Source organism: Chiloscyllium plagiosum, chromosome 20 (genome assembly GCF_004010195.1).
Source record: "Chiloscyllium plagiosum isolate BGI_BamShark_2017 chromosome 20, ASM401019v2, whole genome shotgun sequence".
NCBI classification, from domain to species: domain Eukaryota; kingdom Metazoa; phylum Chordata; class Chondrichthyes; order Orectolobiformes; family Hemiscylliidae; genus Chiloscyllium; species Chiloscyllium plagiosum.
The window spans coordinates 56,643,583-56,665,245 of record NC_057729.1 but is presented as its reverse complement, the minus strand read 5'-3'; the positions used below and the strand labels follow the sequence as shown (position 1 = coordinate 56,665,245).

At 43.0% G+C, this 21,663-nt stretch overlaps 1 protein-coding gene across 1 annotated transcript in view; it reads right to left on the bottom strand.

Moving 5' to 3' along the window:
* angpt4 (angiopoietin 4) overlaps positions 1 to 19,479 on the bottom strand; it is a 125,321-nt gene extending 105,842 nt beyond the window's left edge. Inside the window, exon 1 of the mRNA XM_043709991.1 lies at positions 18,673 to 19,479. Coding sequence (XP_043565926.1) covers positions 18,673 to 18,963 — 291 coding nt within the window. The 5' untranslated portion in view covers positions 18,964 to 19,479. The remainder of the gene's footprint in view (positions 1 to 18,672) is intronic.
* Positions 19,480 to 21,663: the final 2,184 nt, after the last annotated feature.

Genomic DNA, 21,663 nt, shown 5'->3' with positions numbered 1-21,663 from the left:
ACACTCAGGCTGCTATAACGCTAACTGGATACCTTCCGATAAATTTCTGTTCATTGGCTGGATGCTTTTCTTCGGCAGGTCTCTCCCTGAGACACCTAAAACATACTGCAAACGAAACTCACAGTTACTTTAACTTCAGAGGAAATACAAGTTCCCTAAGCTGACTTCCTTGCAGTTTCCTTCCTTACCAAAGACTTTAACACTTTGTCTCCACTCTCCGGTAAACCCAAACTGATTTTGTGTTATTCTACGTATCTGTGCCTTGTCAGTTCCCTGTCGCTAGGCAACGGCACACTTTTCATATTTTTTTGTTAATTATCCTAAACTATGAATCCCCATCTTTTCACTGCCGGGACTGTAAAACCTCATTAAGATGCATGCGACCAAAAAAGACTGCAGACTTCTTGCTGCTAAGCTCACCAGGCCAAAAACGTGATATGAAAACGATGTCTCCCTCAGGTCTTAATGCACAAAATATAAAATGTCAAGGAAACTTAAAATTATAAAGAGTGAAAAAACTGCCAATGCTGTAAATCAGAAACAAAAGCAGAAGCTGCTGGAAAAACTCAGAAGGTTGGGCAGCATCTGCGAAGAGAAATCAGAGTTAACCTTTTGGGTCTGGTGACCCTTCCTCAGAACTTAAAATTATACATTGTTTCTGACATACTCCTGGCAACATCCCTGCAAATGTCTTCAGTTCCCAATCTGATCACATCTCGCATGTGGTGCCTGTGTTCTAGCTGCAGCCTTACCAGTGTTTTATACTGTCTGAGCAGAACCTCTCTGCTTCCCTGTCACAGCCAATGAACTTGACAGAGGTGTTGGTCTAGCACAATGGGAAATGAAATTAATCATGGGCTGTAACACAAACCGAATGATTGGTGATGCCACTTTTAGAATACTGCGTACAATACTGGTCCCTATTCCACAGAAGATGTCGTTAAACTTGAGAGAATGCAGAAAAGGTTTGAATTGAATTTAATTGAATTTATTGTCCCGTGTACCGAGGCACAGTGAAAAGCTTTGTCTCGCAAGCAATACAGCCAGATCCCAGAGTTAAGTAGCATCGATAGTAAATAATAGGTAAACAGCGGCAAAAACAAAAACACAGGTACAGGCGAATGTTAAGAGTTTGTGAGTCCATTCAGTATTCTAACAACAGAAGGGCAGAAACTGTTTCAAAACCACCTCGTGCATGTGTTCAGGTTTCTGTACCTTCTCCCCGATGGTAGAGGTTGTAGAAAAACATTGCCATGGTGGGATGGATCTTTGAGAATGCTGGTGGCCTTTCCTTGACAACGGACTTGGTAGATGGATTCTATAGATGGGAGGTTGGCCTTTGTGACTGTCCGGGCTGAGTTCACCTCTCTCCGTAACCATCTCTGATCTTGAATGGTACAGTTGCCATACCATGTAGTGATACATCCAGACAGAATGCTCTTGTTGGCGCACCTATAAAAGTTGGCAAGGGTACTCGCCGTCATGGCAAATTTCCTCATCTGCCTGAGGAAGAAGAGACGTTGTTGGGCCTTTGTAACCAGTGCGTCCACATGAAGGTCCAAGAAACCTTGTTGTGGATGACCACTCTCAGGAGCTTGACACTCTCCACTCGTTCCACCTCTCTGCTATTAATGTGTAGGGGGGCATGAGTAACATCCTGCCAAAAGTCACTAATGAGTTCCTTGGTTTTGCCGGCATTGAGAGCTAGGTTGTTTGCTGTGCACCATTTTTCCAGGTCTTCCACCTCCCGTCTGTAGTCTGTTTCGTTGCCATCTGAGATTCGACTGACTATGGTGGTGTCATCAGCGAACTTGTAAATGGCAGTAGTCTGGTATTTGGCGACGCAGTCATGGGTGTACAGTGAGTACAGTAGGGGGCTGAGTACGCACCCCTGGGGGGGCTCCAGTGTTGAGCATTAGTGAGGATGAAATACTGTCCCCAATCTTCACTGATTGTGGCCTGTGGGTCAGGAAACTGAGGATCCAGTTGCAGAGAGTGGGGCTTAGTCCAAGATCACTAAGCTTAGTAATCACAAATTTACAAGGATGTTGTTGGGATGGGAAAGTTTGAGTTATACGGAGAGGCTGAATAGGCTGGGGCTATTTTTCCCTGGTGTATCAGAGACTGAGGGGTAACCTCTGTTACATGATGTTTAAAAATCATGAGGGACATGGACATGGATAGGGTAAATAGCCAAAATATTTTCCCCAGGGTAGGGGAGTTGAAACCTTGAGAGAATAGGTTTGGGGGAGAGGGGAAAGATTTAAAAAGGACCTGAGGGGTAACTTTTCAGACAGGGGGTGGTGCATGTATGGAACATGCTGCCAGAGGAAGTGGTGGAGGTAAGCACAATGACAACATTTAAAAGGAGACACTTGCCTTCAAGAAAGCATCTCAAAGTTACAAGGAGGAGGGACTTATGCTGTTCATAACTGAGCATTTTCAGATAGTCTTTAAGATGAGACTGGGTGAGGGGAAGGTGATGTTTATTCTGGGCTTTCACTGACCATGTGCTCCGGCTGTAAAATGTTATGTCACCAACAGAGAAGAAGCTTTTAGCATTGTGGTTTCTAACGATCTGGACCCTCCAACAACCCCTGCAGTCTCTTTGGTGAGGTAAATGACAGGTGACAGAGTGTACACTCAATATTCCCTGGAGTTTAAAAAATGAGTTGTGATCTAATTGAAATGTAAAATTCAGAAGAAGTTTGACTGATGCTGGGAGGATGTTTCTCCTGGGTGGACAATAGAGGGTTCACTCTCAGGATAAGTGGACAATCATTTCAAACTGAAATAAAGAGAATTTTCTTCAACTTTGGGTTGCAAATCATTGGAATGCTCTACCTCTGAAAGCTATCGAAGCTGACATGAGCCTGATGGGAAGAGAGAGCTAGAACTCAAGCTCTCCTATTCAATAAGGTATCACCAGTAGTGACAATTTAGATTAGTTTAGATTCCCTACAGTGTGGAAACAGGCCCTTCAGCCCAACAAGTCCACACCGACCCTCTGAAGAGCATCCCACCCAGACCTATTCCCCTACATTTACCCCTGACTAGTGCACCTAAACACTATGGGACAATTTAGCATGACCAATTCACCTAACCTGCACATCTTTGGACTGTGGGAGGAAACTGGAGCACCTGGAGGAAACCTATGCAGACACGGGGAGAGTGTGCAAACCCCACACAATTCCCAGGAATTGAACCCGGGTCCCTGGTGCTGTGAGGCAGCTGTACTAACTGCTGAGCCACTGTGCCAACCCACAACGACCAATTTAAATATCTACCACAGTTAATGCCTGAATGTGTCCACTCTCTCAGAAAGGAAAGAAACTCACACCAGGCTGAATCAACTCACAAGAAAACAAAAGCTTATTAATTATCAACAAACATCCTCTAACATGTGGCAAAATGGATAATGAATTGCTAATATGCAATCGCAAATGATAACTCCTGTAAATCCAAACATGGACACATTAATTCATAAATAGGACAGGCCCAACAGATGATTCTGCAGAAATACCATGGAAGGAAATATAAATGAAAGGAAGAAATTCTATTGGTCAAGAGTTCAAACCATAAGGGTGAAATGAGGTGGTTTTCTCACAATTCTTTGGTTTTTGACAATAATATTGACAATGAGCACCCCTCAATTTGGCAGCTGGTCAGTTGGACCTAGGTTTTTTATTTGAGTTAGCGATTAAGCTTTCCAGGTTATTTTAGAACTTGTTTTCTTCAATTTGCAGAGGCAGAAGGAGGGGGATCTGGCTTGGTATGCAAGATTTTGGAGGTCTGAGTATAAATGCTCTTTCCTCAGTTCTGTAACAAACTGAATCTTAAAACCAATCCAAAAAGCTTTTGCTGGGCAGTCTTGTTTTCCTCAGCCTAAAATTACCAGGTGGAGAGTGTGGTGCTGGAAAAACACAGCTGGTCAGGCAGCATCCGAGGAGCAGGAAAATCGACATTTCTGGCAAAAGCTCCTCATCAGGAATGGGCTCATCTCGACTCTGATCTCCAGCATCTGCCGTCCTCACTTTTGCCTAAAATTACCAGGTGCCAGCTAGTCTCACAAAAATATCAAAATCTAACTTCTCCGAGAGTTGCATACCCCATGTATAACACTAATAAGAAAAAAGAACAGGAATGGGCCCTCGCACACGCTCCATCATTCATTAGGATCATTGGGATTCCTCATGTCCACTTGCCTGCCCTTACCAATAAACCTTAATTCCCCTGATTAAGAATCTATCTATCTCAACCTTAAATATATACAAGGACCCTGCCCCCACACCTCTCTGTGACTATGCCCTCTGTCATGGACTCTCCCATGAAGGGAAACATTATCTCAGCATTTATCCCGTCAAGCCCATTAAGAATCCTATGAGTGAAAACCATTGCATTGAGTCTAGGATTGAGAGGTCATGTTGCGGCTACACAGGACACTTTTGGAATACTGGGTTCAATTCTGGTTTCTCTGCTATAGAAAAGATTTTGCAAAATTTCAAAGGGTTCGCTAAAGATTTATAAGGGTATTGGCGGGGTTGGAGGGTTTGAGCTATAGTGAGAGGCTGAATAGACTGGGGCTATCTTCCCTGGAGTGTCAAAGGCTGAGGGGTGACCTTATAGAGGTTTATAAAATCATGAGGAGCATGGAATGGGTGAATAGCAAGGTCTTTTGCTCAGGGTAGGGGAGTCCAAAACTAGAGGGGATAGGTTTAAGGTGAGAGGGGAAAGATTTAAAAGGGTCCTAAGGGGCAACCTTTTTACACAGAGGGTGGTGCATGCATGGAATGAGCTGCCAGAGGAAGTAGTGGAGACTGGGACAGTTGCAACATTTAAAAGTCATCTGAATAGGAATGGCTGAGAGTAATATGAGGCCAAATGTTGGTAAATGGGACTAGATTAATTTAGGATATCTAGTTGGCATGGACACGTTGGACCAAAGGATCTGTTTCTGTGCTGTACATCTCTATGACTCTAATTGCTTCAAACTGTAAAAACAAACTAGTTAATTATTTGCAATACAGCAGTGTTCAAATCTTTCTGTTTATCCTTCAAATTAAAAATATGTAGCCCTTAGAATTCTGAGTCATTAAGTTATTCAAGACTGAGATAAATAGAATTATAGATTATTTTAAGAGTCAAGGAATGTGGAGTGGAGCAGTAAGTTGGAGTTGTGTTTGAAAGTCAGACATGATCTTATTGAATGGTAGAACAGATATAATGGTCTCCATCAGCTCCTACCTCTAATATCCTTACAAATTATCCCGAAAATACCAAGGGAGTTGAAATCATTCCATGTCACACTGCACTGTTGTGTGAGTTTAGCAGACTCACTGGTAGCGGCAGATTGGTAATAAATAATTCATCAGGAAATAATCCTGCTTCTATTTAGTCTGTAGCCTGGGCTGGAGCCTGTCTCCTCGCTGATCAAACTGATTTGCAGTGTCTGGGTTTCACCTCTGCAGCAGCTTGATCCGACACAGCGCAGGGACAGAGGAAACAGCGAGGAACATTAAATGCAAACAAGGGCAGAAATCAGTGCCTGAAAATATCTTCCCGAGAGTATGGACCTTTCAAAGGCAACAGAACTCCTTTCATAAGAACCAGCTGAAAGAATTAACATTTGACTGATAGCTGGGTGAGAGTCCTTTTCACTTTAAACGCAAGGATGCCATTTCACTGAACAATTAGATTGAAATTCTCATCACCAAACTTCAAAATAAAATCCACATTTTAAACAGACTTTAGCTGAAATTTGCAAAAATTCAAAAAAATCATTAAACCTTTGCATTCGCCAATCAGGCTGTAGCTCTTAATGCCTTTGTTTGCTTTGGGCAAAGGCACCAGCTTTGGGTGAAACACAAATAAAAATATTTCATTGCATTTTCTCCAGGTTTTTCCCTAATGAATAAGGGTTTTGAGTGGACGTTGGGGGCATAAAATGAATAGGATGAATTTGAATTATTTTCTGGTGTTTGTATTGGAATTTTTCCAACCTCCTCTGCAGCTGATTTATATTATGGAATCACTGAACAATACGAAACAAGAGGAGACCATTCATCCTTCTGCCCCTGTGCTGCTACCCGAGAGCATTATTCAATCTGGGTAAATAGCAAGGTCTTTTGCTCAGGGTAGAGGACTCCAAAACTAGAGGCCATAGGTTTAAGGTGAGAGGGGAAAGATTTAAAAGGGACCTAAGGGGCATCCTTTTTACACAGAGGGTGTTAATCCCACTCTCCTATTCTCCCTCTCTTTGTTACCCAGGATTTTCCTTCTCTCTTCAAATATTTGTCTGATTTCCTTTTGGAAGTTATTACTCAATCTGTTTCCAGCACGATTTCAGGACCTGCATTCCAGATCATAAAATTAATTAAACACTCTTCACGTCACTTTTGATTCTTCTGTCAAAAATGTTAAATCTACATATTCCGGTTACAACTCCTTAGAAATGCAGTAACAAAGGTTTATAAAATAAAATGGCAACATGTAGAGCAATGAGTAACATTTCTGACAGTGATGTCCACTCCAGAACGGCTCACCTCAGGGTCTGTACTGAGAGCTTGATCCCATCTCTGATCTCCAGCATCTGCAGACCTCACTTTCTCCTATAAAATAAAATGGCAAAATGTAGAGCAATGAGTAACATTTCTGACAGTGATGTCCACTCCAGAACGGCTCACCTCAGGGTCTGTACTGAGAGCTTGATCACTTGTCCTAGACACTTCCCATCAGGTGAAACAGCCAGTCTAGCGAGTCCTGTTGAATTTTATCTGTTTCAGTGAGATCCCTCTGAATCTGCTACTGAAAACAATTTATTCTGACTTACCCTCAAAAATATTTAAAAATTTTGAAGGTAATACATCTCCCTTCACATTCGTTATTAAAAGGAGAACAACCCCAGTTTCTGCACTCTCTCCATCTACTCAGATCATTCATCCTTGGAAGCATTCTATTAATGGACTGGAAAATCAAATACTTCAAACGACTACCTAAAATAGCTCTCTGGCTCCGAATCTGTTGTTGTGCTCATTCATGATGTGAAATGCAAACAGAAATCGCTGGAGAAACTCAACACTTCTGGCAGTGACCTTGGAGAAAGGAATAGAGGTTAAAGGTTTCAAGTCCAACATTACTCTTCATCTGTTTTTTTGCTAATTGGACAAAAAAGGAAGGCTTGTTTTGCCACAGCAACTTTCTCAACATCAGGACTTTGCAAAACACTCCAAAGCTAATGAAATAGTGTTTGAAATTTAGTCAATGCTGTAACATAGGAATTGAGGCAGTCAATTCACACACAGAAAACTCCTCAAACAGCCTTAGTAATGAAAATTCCTCCATATGAAACCTGAAAGATTAGCTCTGCCTTTGTTTCCACAGTTGCTGTCTGACCCGACCAATCTTCGCAGTGGCTTTATGTTTTAATCGAGTTCAACATCTTCAGTATTTTATTTGGAAACAGTTTTCATGACATTAATTGAGTGATAAATATTGGTTAGAACACCAGAGAGAGCTCCCCTGCTGTTCCTAAGATAGTGCCAGGGGTTCACTTTTGCTTCCAACTAAAGCGTTTAACACCTTATCAGATAGGACAATACTCCCAGTGCTCGACTGAAATGTCAGCCCAATTTAGGACCTCCAGGGGGTGATGGGTTTAAATGTACACACTTCTGATTTGGAATCATAACTATAACTAGCCAAGTAATAGAAAGCAAGCAACTTCTTCTCAGGAAGTCGACAAACCAACCTGACACTAGGTGACATACAGAGGGAAAACATGGGACCAAATATTTGACCAAAGAGGTAGTGTGAGTGCTCCACCTCCAAGGATATTTTACCTGAAGTGGTCCTGCTTGCTACCTCGGAGAATACAAGAAACTGGGTGTGAATCTAATGGTACTGAAGAATCCAATGGACATTTATTACAATTAACTATTATGTAAAAAACTTTACATTCCCCAGGCACACAGGTGTGTGGGCTAACATTAAGGTAGAGGCTGTACCTCCTTAATCCAGCACTCTGTGTTACAGCAACTACAGCATAGTCCCAGATCCGGGTCATACAACGTCTTTGTTTAGGAGATGAGGTTATGGAGTACACATGCCCATTCTACACTTGCACTTAATAGAGAGAAGTGCTTTTACTTTTCTATCTGACATCATTAAGATCATTGTCATATAATTTGTACAGTGCAGAAAGAGGCCATTTGGCCCACTGAGTCGGTACTGACCCTCCAAAGGGCATCTCACCCATCCCCAGATCCAGACCCTTACCCTATCCCCGTAATCCCATATTTACTATGGCCAATCCACCTAGACTACACATCCTGGGACACTATGGGCAATTTAAGCATGGCCAAACCACCTAACCTGCACTTGTTTTGGACTGTGGGAGAAAACTAGAGCAAAGCCACACAGACACAGGGAGAATGTGCAAACTCCACACAGACGGTCACCTGAGGGTAGAATTGAACCCAGGCCCCTGGTGCTGTGAGGTAGCAGTGCTAACCACTGAGCCACCACGCTGCTCCAACTTACTGGAGCCTTCAATATGATAATGTATTTTGTTGCTCTCAGCTGGGTGTGGATGGCATTATAAATGAAATAATTTAACCTCACATGGGAATGGTTGTCTGTAGCACTGTTGGTGCTTATGCAACTGTATTCTTTTCCATTTTCTATATCGTGGAACATTATTTGTGCTAAAATATGAATTACAGTAGGGAAATTTAATTGAATTAAAAAGTAAAATACAGATAGGTTGCAACTAGCATGTTGCACAGTGCTTTCTAAAATCTATAAACTCCGGTGCTGTTAAAAAGGATGGAATGGTTAGACCAGGAAAGTACAGGCCAGTCAGTGTAGCCTATGATGGGAAACTCTTAGAAAGAATTCTGAGGGACAGAATACATCTGCACGTGGAGGAGCACAGACTAATCAGGGTTAGTCAGCATGGATTTATTAAGGGAAGGTCATGTTTGGCAAGTTTGATTGAACAGGAGAGAGTTAGGACTGCAGATGCTGGAGATCAGAGGCGAAAGTGTGGTGCTGGAAAAGCACAGCAGATCAGGCAGCATCTGAGGAGCAGGAAAATTGACGTTTTGGGCATAAGCCCTTCATCAGGAATGAGGCTTGTGGGCAGGGGGGCTGAGAGATAAATGGGTGGGGGTGGGGCTGGGGGGAAGATAACTCAGCTCACTGTGAGGCAGCAGTGCTAACCACTGAGCCTTCTAGTTATGCTGGAACTGTACAAAATGCTAGTTAGACCATAACTGGAGTACTGTGTGCAGTTCTGGTCACCACATTATTGGAAGGATAGCATTGTACTGGAGTGGGTACAGAGGAGATTAACCAAGATGTTTCCTGGACTGGAGGGTCTGAGCTGCAAAGGAAGCTTCAAAAGGCTGGAGTTGTTTTCCCTTCAGCAGCAAAAGTTGAGAGGGAGACCTGATCGAGGTGTATAAGGATATGACAGGCAGAGGAAGCCACATATCCATATTTGGAAATTAAAGGATATAGGGGTAGTGTAGGAAAATGAGAACTGAGGTAGAAAATCAACCATAGTTGGGGTAGACACAGGTATATTTACAACATTTAAAAGGCATTTGGAAAGTACATGAATAGGAAAGGTTTGGAGGGATATGGACCAACCACAGGCAAATGGGAAGAGTTTAGTTAGGGAAATTTGGTCAGTGTGAATGAGTTGGACAGAAAGGTCTGATTCCATGCTGTTAAACTTAATGACTCATGAATGGCCTACCCTTGCTCTCATTTCTAATGTTTTTACATTTTTTTGGTTCTCAACCATTCTCCCTCGCTTTCCTCAGTCATGGGCATCAGGAAAGGTGTGAATGTACTGTAGAGAACACAGAAGTGATTTACAGGAATGGTTCCAGGAATGAGGAACTTTAGTTCTGAGGATAGATTGAAGAAACTGGGATTCTTTGTTCTGTTTGGAATGAAGAAGGTTGAGAGGAGACCCGGTCAAGTTTTCAAAGTCACAGGCAGACCTGACGGGATAGGGGAGAGAAACTATAAAAGAAACAAGTAGGAGAGGGCAAAGATTTCAAGTAATTTGCCAAAGAAGCAAATCTGATGTGAGAATTCTTTTTTCACCCAGTGAGTAGTTAGAACCTGGAATGTACTGCTGGAAATGTGCTGCTGGAAATGTGCTGCTGGAAATGTGCTGCATGGAGGTTCAACTGAAGATTCAAGTAGGCATTGGAGGGGTATTTAAATACAAATAACGTGCAAGGGTATGGGGGTGTGGCATTTAGTAATGATGCTCATTTGAAGAGTCAATGCAGAATTAATGCTCTGAATAGCAATTTTATGATTCTCAGACTCTCCCTTGCTTCCTGTTTTATTGTCACAATTACAAAGTCACACAAAAATCTCTTCTTTGCCCAATTTCCCAGTGTCAGCTTTTATTTCATTGAGCTGTTTTCTTGCCTGCCTTAATGTTTGACATGGGAAGAGTGATATCACAGCCTATTATCATATAAACAGCAGACCATTCAGTCTGTCAACTCTCTTCCAGAGGTTAATGGTTCATCATAGAACCATTTACCCAGTTTTGCACTGTATTCCTTGCTGACCCTAGCTGTCAGAAATCTATCAATCTCAGCCTTGTAAATGTTACCTTTGTATCATCTGCTGTCACTTCTTTGAGATGTGGGGGCGGAAGGGGTTGGTTAGTGTTGGTGGAAAGGGCTCCACCATTTCCCCTGAATTGTGTCCATAGTTGGGATCGCTGAGCTCCTGGGATGTCAGCGTAAGAAGAACAGCTTACAGTATGATCAAGGACAGATGTGCCCTGCCAATCACAGGGAGAGAGAGCTGTAACTGAGGTGTATTGGTGAGATGTTTCAACAATCCCACATGACTTGTTTTAAGTGAAGATAAGTGTGTCTGGCAATTTGAGTGACAGTCCCAGATGCACTGCCAATAGCATCTGGTTAACTCTTAACCAGCTAACCAGGTGAAAGCACCATGGCTCCTCCTCTCACCTGGTAATATGTTGGAGCTGACAACTCCATCATGTCCTTGTGACACATGCTTCAAGATGGCAGCTCACCACCTCGTTCTCAAGAGACCATCAGGGATCAGCAATAAACAATGGCCACATCTCAGGAATTAACTTTCAACGTAGTTGGGATCAATTTTGTTTATTATTCTTTCATGGGCTGCGGGGATCATAAGGAGAGCCCAATCCTAAATGCTCTTGAACTAAGTGGCTTGCTTTCTTTTGAAGGACATCTAGAAGTAACCAAGCTGCTGTGGGTCTGGAGTCACATACGGACCAGATCAGATAAGGATGGCAGCCTTTCTGTTGCTTTAGGGCAGTGGAAAAGCAGATTTTACAAGATGGGCGTCAGGATTTCCCTGACTTCTGAAGATCCTGGTTGAGGTGTCAGGAACCCCCAAGCTGCTAACTTTGAATGTGCAGGGGATCAGAGGATCAGAGCTTCACTTAAACCAACAGAAGTCAAACCAGAAGCACGAGGCTTAGCCAAAGGAGCAAAGGTTTAACTACAGAGCATTGTTAGAAGCTGTCAGTGGGGCATTGAATCAATGGGGTATTTGACCAGAAGGGTATTTAATCAGAGGGGTATTTCATCAGATGAATAATTAACCAGAAGAAAAATAAATATTGAAAGAAAACTCCTTTCATGATCTCACTTGATCCTAAAGGATTTTGTAACCCTACTTCCCAGCAATTTTAAACGTTGGCCCTGGAAATGAATGGGAACACCAGTCAGCCCTAGGTTTTATTCCATTCCTCACTGCAAACTCCCACTGACAGCAAAACGCTAATGGAGACTCTGTTGTTAGTGTTGATCATTGAGGAATAAGTACCGAGGATAATTGCCTGAGAATCATGGCAGTGGCACGGAATATTTTAACAGCCACGTGAGAGAGTAGTCAGGTCATGGATTTGCATCGGTTTTGAATACAGCTCCTCTGACTCTGCAACACACCCTTAGTACCTCACTGGAATGCATCATTCTTACCTGGTTTAGGTTTATATAAGACTCTGGTCTCACATAAATCAAAACAGCATAGGATATACTAGCAAATTTAGGCCATTCAGTCCATCATATTTGCTCCATCTTATCATTATCATCTGAAAGGAAGTTCCTCCTCATCTCTATCTTAAGTCGGTGACTGCTTATTCAGAGATGTTGCTCCTTTGGTCCTAGACACCTCCATAAGGAGAACCAACTTTCCACATCTACCCTGTCAAGTTCCCTCAGTGTTTCATTCTTCTAAATTTCCATGAGTACAGGCTCAACCTACTCAACCTCTCCCTAAAAGACAATCCTTCTACGCCTTGTATCGGTTAAGTGACCCTTCTCTGGACTGCCTCCATTGTCACAGAGTTATAGAGATGCACAACACAAAAACAGATCCTTCGATCTAACTTGTCCATGCTGATCAGATATCCGAAGTAAATCCAGTCCCACTTGTCAGTATTTGGCCCATATCCCTCTAAATTCTTCCTATTCACATACCCATCCAGATGTCTTTTAAATGTTGTAATTGTACCACTTCCTCTGGCAGCTTATTCCATACACACACCACACGCTGGGTGAAAAGTTGCCCCTTAGATCCCTTTTATACCTTTCCCCTCTCACCTTAAAGCTAGGCCCTCTAGTTCTGGACTCATTTATTCCAGGGAAAAGACCTACCCTATTTACTCTACCCATGCCCCTCATGATTTTATAAACCTCTGTAAGATCACCCCTCAGCCTCTGACGCTCCAGGAAAAATAGTCCCAGTCTGTTCAGTCCCTACAGTTCAAGCCCTCCAACCCTGGCAACACCCTTGTAAATCTTTTCTGAACCCTTTCAAGTGTCACAACATCCTTCTTATAGGAAGGAGACCAGAACTGCACGCAGTATTCCAGAAGTGGCCAAACCAATGTACAGCCGCAACATGACCTCCCAACTTCTATTCTCAATGCACTGACCAATAAAGGCAAGCATACAAAACACCTTCTTCACTATCCTATCTACCTGAGACTCCACTTTCAAGGAACTACTAACCTGCACTCCAAGGTCTCTTTGTTCAGCAATACTCCCCATGACCTTACCATTAAGTGTATTAGCCTTGCCCTGATTTGCTTTTTCCAAAATGCAGCACCTTGCATTTATATAAATTAAACTCCATTTGCCACCCCTTGGCCCATCTGATCTAGATCCTGTTGTACTCTGAGGTAACCTTCTTCGTTGTCCACTACACCTCCAATTTTGGTGTCATCTCCACACTAGACATCCGAGGAGATAGGGAAAGTGCGAAATTACTATTTTTTGTTAGTATTCACACTGAAAAAATACAATGTTGTTGAGAAGAATACTGAGAAGCAGGCTAATAGACTAGATGGGATTGAGGTGTTAGCAATTCTGGAAGTGTGAAAATAGATAAATCCCCTAGACCAGATGGGATTTATCCTAGGATTCTCTGGGAAGGCAGGGAGGAGATTGTAGAGCCTTTGGCTTTGATCTTTATGTTGTCATTGTCTACAGGAATAGTGCCAGAGGACTGAAGGATAGCAAATGTTGTCCTCTTGTTCAAGAAGGAGAGTAGAGCGAACCTTGGTAATTATAGACCAGTGAGCCTTACTTTGGTTCTGGGTAAAGTATTGGAAAAGGTTATAAGAGATAGAATTTATTATTATCTAGAGAGGAATAAGTTGATTAGGGATAGTCAACACTGTTTTGTGATGGGTAGGTTGTGCCTCACAAACCTTATTGAGTTTCTTTAAGAACAAAGAACAAAGAACAAAGAAAGTTTACAGCCCAGGAACAGACCTTTCGGCCCTCCAAGCCTGAGCCAATCCAAATGTACTGTCTAAACCTGTCAATCCCTAAGCATCTGTATCCCTCTGCTTCCCACCTACTCATGCATCTGTCCAGACACATCTTAAGTGAATCTACCGTGCCTGTCTCTACCACCTCTGCTGGCAACGCATTCCAAATGCCCACCACCCTCTGTGTGAAGCACTTACCACGTGTATTCCCTCTTAAACTTTTCACCTCTCACCTTGAAAGCGCGACCTCTCGTTATTGAATCCTTCACCCTGGGAAAACGCTTGTCTCTTCCACCCTGTCTATACCCTTCATGATTTTGTAAACAGTAACTAAACAGGTGGATGAGGGTAAAGCAGTTGATGTGGTGCATATGGATTACGTAAGGCGTTTGATAAGGTTCCCCATGTTAGGGTACTGCACAAACTACGGAGGCATGAGATTAAGGGTAATTTAGCGGTTTGGATCAGAAATTGTCTAGCTGAAAGAAGACAGAGGGTAATGGTTGATGGGAAATATTCATCCTGGAGTTCGATTACTAGTGGGGTACTGCAAGGATCTGTTTTGGGTCCAATGCAGTTTGTCATTTTTATAAATAACCTGGATGAGTGTGTAGAAGGATGGGTTAGTAAATTTGCAGATGACACTAAGGGTCGTGGAGTTGTGGGTAGTGACAAAGGATTTTGCAGGTTACAGAGGGACATAGATAAGCTGCAGAGCTGGGCTAAGAGGTGGCAAATGGAGTTTAATGCAGAAAAGTGTGAAGTGATTCACTTTGGAAGGAACAACAGGAATACAGAGTACTGGGCTAATGGTAAGATACTTGGTAGTGCAGATGAGCAGAGAGACCTTGGTGTCCATGTACATGGATCCCTGAAAGTTGTCACCCAGTTTGATAGGGTTGTTAAGAAGGCATTCGGTGGGTTAGCTTTTATTGGTAGAAGGATTGAGTTTCGGAGCCACGAGGTCATGCTGCAGCTGTACAAAACTCTAGTGCAGCTGCACTTGGAGTATTGTGTACAGTTCTGGTCACCGCATTATAGGAAGGATGTGGAAGATTTGGAAAGAGTTCAGAGGAGATTTACTAGGATGTTGCCTGGTATAGAGGGAAGGTCTTATGGGGAAAGGCTAAGGGACTTGAGGCTGTTTTCATTAGAGAGAAGGTTGAGAGGTGACTTAATTGAGACATATAAGATAATCAGAGGGTTAGATAGGGTGGACAGGGAGAGCCTTTTTCCTCGGATGGCGATGGCTAGCACGAGGAGTCAAAGATTTAAGTTGAGGGGTGATAGATATGGGAGAGATGTCAGAGGTAGTTTCTTTACTCAGGGAGTAGTAGGGGCATGGAACGCACTGCCTGCAACAGTGGTAGTCTCGCCAACTTTACAGGTATTTAAATGGTCATTGGATAAACATATGGATGAAAATGGAATAGTGTAGGTTAGACAGGCTTTAGATTGGTTTCACAAGTCGGCGCAACATCGAGGGCCGAAGGGCCTGTACTGTGCTGTAATGTTCTATGTTCTATGCCTCCTATATTCACTTCCAAATCAATTACATAAATGACAAAAAGCAGTAGACCCAGCACCATATCGTGTGGCACTCCACTGGTCATAGGCCTCCAGTCTGAAAAACAACCCTCCACCACCACCCTCTGTCTTCTACCTTTGAGCCAGTTCTGTATCCAAATGGCTAGTTCTCCCTGTATTCCATGAGATCTAACCTTGCTAATCAGTCTCTCATGAGGAACCTTGTCGAACGCCTTACTGAAGTCCATATAGATCATGTTCACCACTTTGGCCCCAGCAATCATCTTTGTTACTTCCTCAAAAAACCCAATCAAGTTTGTGAGACATGATTTCTCATGCACAAAGCCATGTCGACTATCCCTAATCAGTCTTTATCTTTCCAAATACATGTACATCCTGTCCCTCAGGATTCCCTCCAACAACTTACCCATCGCTGACGTCAGGCTCACTGGTCTATAGTTCCCTGGCTTGTCCTTACTACCCTTCTTAAACAGTGGTACCATGTTTGCCAACCTCCAGTCTTCTGGCACCTCACCTGTGATTGTTGATGATACAAATATCACAGTAAGAGGCCCAGCAATCACTTCCCTAGCTTCCCACAGAGTTCTAGGGTATACCTGATCAGGTCCTGGGAGTTATCCACCTTTATGCATTTTAAGACATCCAGCACTTCCTCCTCTGTAATATGGACATTTTTCAAGATGTCACCATCTATTTCCCTACATTCTGTATCTTCCATGTCCTTCTCCATAGTAAACACTAATGCAAAATACTCAGTTAGTATCTTCCCCATCTCCTGTGGTTCCACAAATGGGTAGCCTTGCTGATCTTTAAGAGACCCTATTCTCTCCCTAGTTACCCTTTTGTCCTTAATGTATTTATAAAATCTTTTTGGATTCTCCTTAACCCTTTTTGCCAAAGCTACCTCCTGTCCCCTTTTTGCCCTCCTGATTTCATTTTTAAGTATACTCCTACTGCCTTTATACACTCCTAGGGAATCACTCAATCTCTGCTGTCTATACCTGATGTATGCTCCCTTCTTATTTTTGACGAAAACTTCAATTTCTCTAGTCACCCAGCGTTCCCCATACCTACCAGCCTTGCCTTTCACCCTTTTAGGAACATACTGTTTCTAGACTCTCATTATCTCATTTCTGAAGGCTTCTCATTTTCCAGCCATCCCTTTACCTGCGAACATTCGCCCCCAATCAATTTTTGAAAGTTCTTGCCTAATACCCTCAAAATTGGCCTTCCTCCAATTTAGAACTTCAACTTTTAGATCCTGACTATCTTTTTCCGTCTCTATGTCAGTGTATCTTTCCTTTGATAACGGTCCAAAAATGCTCATTGTATTCCAGCTGCAGTTCAACTACTACCTGGCATAGTTTAGGCAATACCTCCTTATTTTAATACCCCACTCCCTTTGAAATAAAGGCCAACATTCCATGTGTTTTCCCTGTTGCCAACTGAACTTGAATCCTTGTTTTTTTTGTGATTTATACCCACAGACTCCCAAATCTTTCCTGCAGTTTTTCTCCAAGTTAAATAATCTATCACATTTTTGGCACTTGGGCTTAGCTTCTATATCCCTCTACAGACTCTTTGTGACATCCTACAGTCAGTCATACAGTCATATAGCATAGAAACAGGCCCTTCGGCCCACACTGTCTGTGCTGAATAACAAATACCAAACTAAACTAGTCTGTAGCCTAGTATGCCCTGGTATGCTAAATGCTCATCCAGATGTTTTTTAAGTGTTCCGACAGTACCTGCCTCCCCATCCTCTCAGGCAGCCTGATCCATATTTCTACCACCCTCTGGATGAAAAAACTCTTTCTCATATCTCCTCTAAACCATTTGATCTTCATTTAAACTTGTGCCCTCTGGTCTGAGACATGTCTGCCATGGGGAAAAGATTCTCACAATCTACTCCATCTATGCCTCTCATTACGTTGTTTACCTCAATCAGATTCTCCCTCAGCCTCCTCTGCTCCAGAGAAAACAATCCCAGCCAATCCAGTCTCTCCTCATAACGGAGACTTTTCATCCAGGGTGACATCCTGGTGAGTCTCCTTTGCATTCTCTCCAGTGCAATCATGTCCTTCCAATGGTGTGGTGACCAGAACGGCACACAGTATTCCACCTAACTAATGTTTTATAAAGTTGTAATAAGACTTCCTTGCTCCTATATTCTACACCCAGTTAATGAAGGCAATCATCCCATCTGCCTTCTTCCCTACCCTGTCTCCCGATGCTGACACCTTCAGGGATTTATGGGTTTATACACCAAGGTCCCTCTGTTCCTCAGTACACCCTGGGGACCTGCCATTCATTGTGTATATCCTTCCCTTATTACATCTCCCAAAATGCATCGCCTCACACTTACCAGGATTAACTTCCATCTGCCATTGCTCTGCTTAATTTACCAGCTGATCAATATCAGTCTGTAGCCTGAGCGCATCCTTCTCACTATCGACAACACCACCGATTTTCGTGTCATTTGCAAACTTGTTAATTATACCATCCACATTCACATCCAAGTTGTTACCGCAAAATACTTGCCTTCCCTCTACTCTTGTGTCAACCACTATCTTGTCGATAGTACATTCCCTTCCCTCAATCAAGTCAAGAATATATAGTTTAAATAAACATAGCCCCAGCACTGATCCCTGTTGCACTCCAGTAGTTACAGGGTTGTTATCTTGAAAGTGCTCTCCTTCTGCCATACCTCTGTCTTCTGTTAGTACGTCAATCATCCATCTAATACACTGCCCCCAACACCATGGGCTCTTATCATATTGAGTAGCCTCATGTGCAGTAGCTTATCAAATGTCTTCCTGAAATTGAAACTATATGCACTGCTCCCCTTTATCTATCCTGCTTGTTACCTCCTCAAAGAATTCTAATACTTTTATTAGGCAATAGTTCCCCTTCATGAAACCAGGCTGACTCTGCTTGATCAAATTATATATTTCTAAACATTTGGCTATTGCATCCTTCATAACAGACTCTAAAGTTTTCCCGATAAAAGGTGTTGGATGGCCAATAGTTCTCCATTTTTGTTGCCTTCCCCTTTCAAATAAAAGGACAACAACATGGTTAACTCTTTGCTGTCTAATGAGTGTGTTGGGTTATATCAAACTACTACTGGGCCAAGAACAGAGCTGAAAATGTGTTGCTGGAAAAGCGCAGCAGGTCAGGCAGCATCCAGGGAACAGGAGAATCGACGTTTCGGGCATAAGCCCTTCAAGAACAGAGCTAACAAGCACATTCTCAAAACGGTTAGCGATGGGTGAGACACATGCCAGGCATGAGTGCATGAAGGATCCTACCTTCAGCAGCCACTGGGTATTGTTTTCTGTCGCTGTCTCCAGATGGCGTAGTTTCTGGAGGGAGGTATCTGGCTCACTGGGTGGAGCGTCCCGTTGGAGAGCGTTGGTGTCCTGCTGCTTGTTGGCTCTGCAGTGACTTGGTTCAGGCAGGACGAAGGTGTAGGTGCAGTGCCCATGCTGGACACGGTGGTAGTGCCCACGTGGACTGTTCGCTCCTCGCCACTGGCTGCTGGATCCAGTCAGACTGACCGAAACCCAAAGTAAATTCAGAGCGAGAGCTGGTACCCACATTCTACCCACTGCCTGTGCCTGCCTTCCTCTCCACCCTGGCCAAGGGCTAGCAGGCACTGTTTGAAAGCTGTGTTTATCTCTGGTCTACCTCCAGCCCTGTCCCAACCACATTCAGGCAGGAATCTGAATCAGTCCCAGACCCGGCAACACAACTCTGACAGGAATGCAGCTTTGCGGCTTCCACCAGCTGACTGTCAAAATCCTTCTAATCCAGCTCCTGTTACATTTAATCCCTCTCTCTGTCTCTGCTTCCCCTTTCTCTTCTTGTCACCGTCTCTGTCTGTCTCTCTGTATCTTTCACGTTCCCTCTATTGCTCTGTCTCACACTCTAGCTCTCTGATTCTCACTGACTTTCTGTTGCTGTCCCTGCTCTTGTCTGCCTTTCGCTGTATCCTCCTCTTGTCTGTCTTTCTCTAACTCTGTTTATCTTTCTCTGTTTCTCTCTCCCTGCAACATTTGCAGCCAATCCTCAAGTGAAACTGAGAAAAGCCAGTCTGCGAGCAACATTAAAAGCTCCCTGATGATTTTTGCAAGTTTTCCTCTGGTTGCCAGTGCAATGGGTGTCGAGTTACAAGATTGATTGGATATGTGATTGGTGACTGAAAGAATGCACAGTCCCCTATCACATCACAACCCAGCTAAAACACAAAGTACAGAGGGAACGGGCACAGCACAATCTGCTGCTTATTTGTCAATCAAAACTCCAGCAGGAGACGAGAAAGTTATATCTTGTAGACTCTTGAAGCTCAGCACACACAGGATTTTCCCAAATATCAATCATTCGGATAAAGCACAGATGCAGGAACAGTGATTGGGAAAGTGAAATTAATGTCTTTTCAATTCTCAGTCCTCTTTGGCTGATATGTAAGGCCAGATTTTTAGCTTGACATTTGCTTTGCTTGCCTCCCAATTGTGCTGCATCGACAATTTATTCTGAACGTTTCTATGTTGTTCAGAAGAACTCTTCACTCATGGTCAAGACCAGTTCCCTGTCTCTACGGGATTGTGTGAGGGATATGTTGAAAGAATTGGGTTGTGGGACAAACAGCAAACATCTGTCCAGCGGTTTTGGCCACTCGCTGTCGCTTGACCGTTTCAGATGGAGCTGTAATGAAATGTTCGAATGTATTTAACATGGTTCAGAACATTCTGGAACACTTTTACGAAGTGGTTCGTTTTGTTGTGGGTAAAATGAAGCAGCCAGTTTTCACAGAGTCACATGACAATGAGCAGATAATCTGTCAATGAAGTTGATGAAGAGATAATTATCGACTGGGGCACTGGGAAGAGGTCACCAGATCTTCATGAAGATCTTTCCAGGATTATTTAAATCCTTGAGAGAGTAAACAGGACCTGGGCTTAATGTCCCAACTGCAAGACAATCCCTCCAACAGTGCAGCACCATCTTTGTCTGGATTTTGTATTCATATCTCTGAATTTCACTAATTGCAAGAGATGCTGACTTGTGGATAAAATGTTAAACTGATCATTAAGGGGAATTCTACCAGATTTCCTGGGCTGCTATTTAGTCCAGAACCAAAATGTAAACAGATGGTCTGGATCATTGTTGCATTGCTGGTTGTGGAATCTTGCTGTGCACAATTTGGCAGCGGCACCTCCAACATTACAACAGTGGCTAAAGCTCTTTGCTGGTTGGGTACAACACACACTACACAGTCTCCTGGACAGCTACACCCTGGTCATCCCACAGCCACTGGCTTACAGTCTCCAGCTTCAATTAGTTAAAGATATCACACGCAGATATCACACCCAGATGTCACACCCAGATCTTAAGGATATCACACCCACAGGACTAACACCATGACAGCTATACAGAGACTATGTTCACATTGTCTGTAACTTAAAACTTCACTTCCATTTATGTACAAATTGCCTGCCTCATTTTACACATTTACAAAAGTAACCATATTCCAAAGTACTTCATCATAAAGCATTTTGAGATGCCTTTTCTTAAACTTCATTCACAGGATGTGGGTGTTACTGGCTAGGTCAGCATTTATTGCCCATCACCAACCACTCAGAGAGCAGTTAATAGTCAACCGCATTGCTATGGGTCTGGAGTCACGTATAGGCCAGTAGCTTGGACTAGATTAGGTTGGGTATCTGGTCAGCATGGGTCTGTTTCCATGCTGTACATCTCTATGACATTAGTGAAACATATAGGTTTTTCCCAACAATTGATTTCTGATCATCCCCATGAGACTCTTAATTCCCAAATATTTATTGAATTCAAATTGCACCACCTGCCATGGCAGGGTTTGAACCCAGCTCCCCAGAGCATTACCTGCATCACTGGATTAACAGCCCAGTGACAACACCACTGGGCCATTACCTCCCCTGCCTCAAGGCTGTAAATATTGCTGTATAAATGCAAGACCTGTCTTTCTGTGTGCTAGCAATTAGACATGTCTTTCCATTAACAGCTATCACTGTTAGTAATAAACATGTCATATATGGCCAACAATTGTGCAATATTACTGCAGTCTGACTCCCTGTAACACTAATTGTATACATGGGTTATCACTAACTATGAATTTTCTGGAATCTGAAATACCAGCATTGGACACCGTCACTCATGAAATTGATCCATTTCACAACTTGGCCCAGTTTTTGTTTCGTTCCAGTATCTGTAGTCAGTGCAATGATTGCTTTTAAATAGTGGATTAAGGCTCCCTTCCA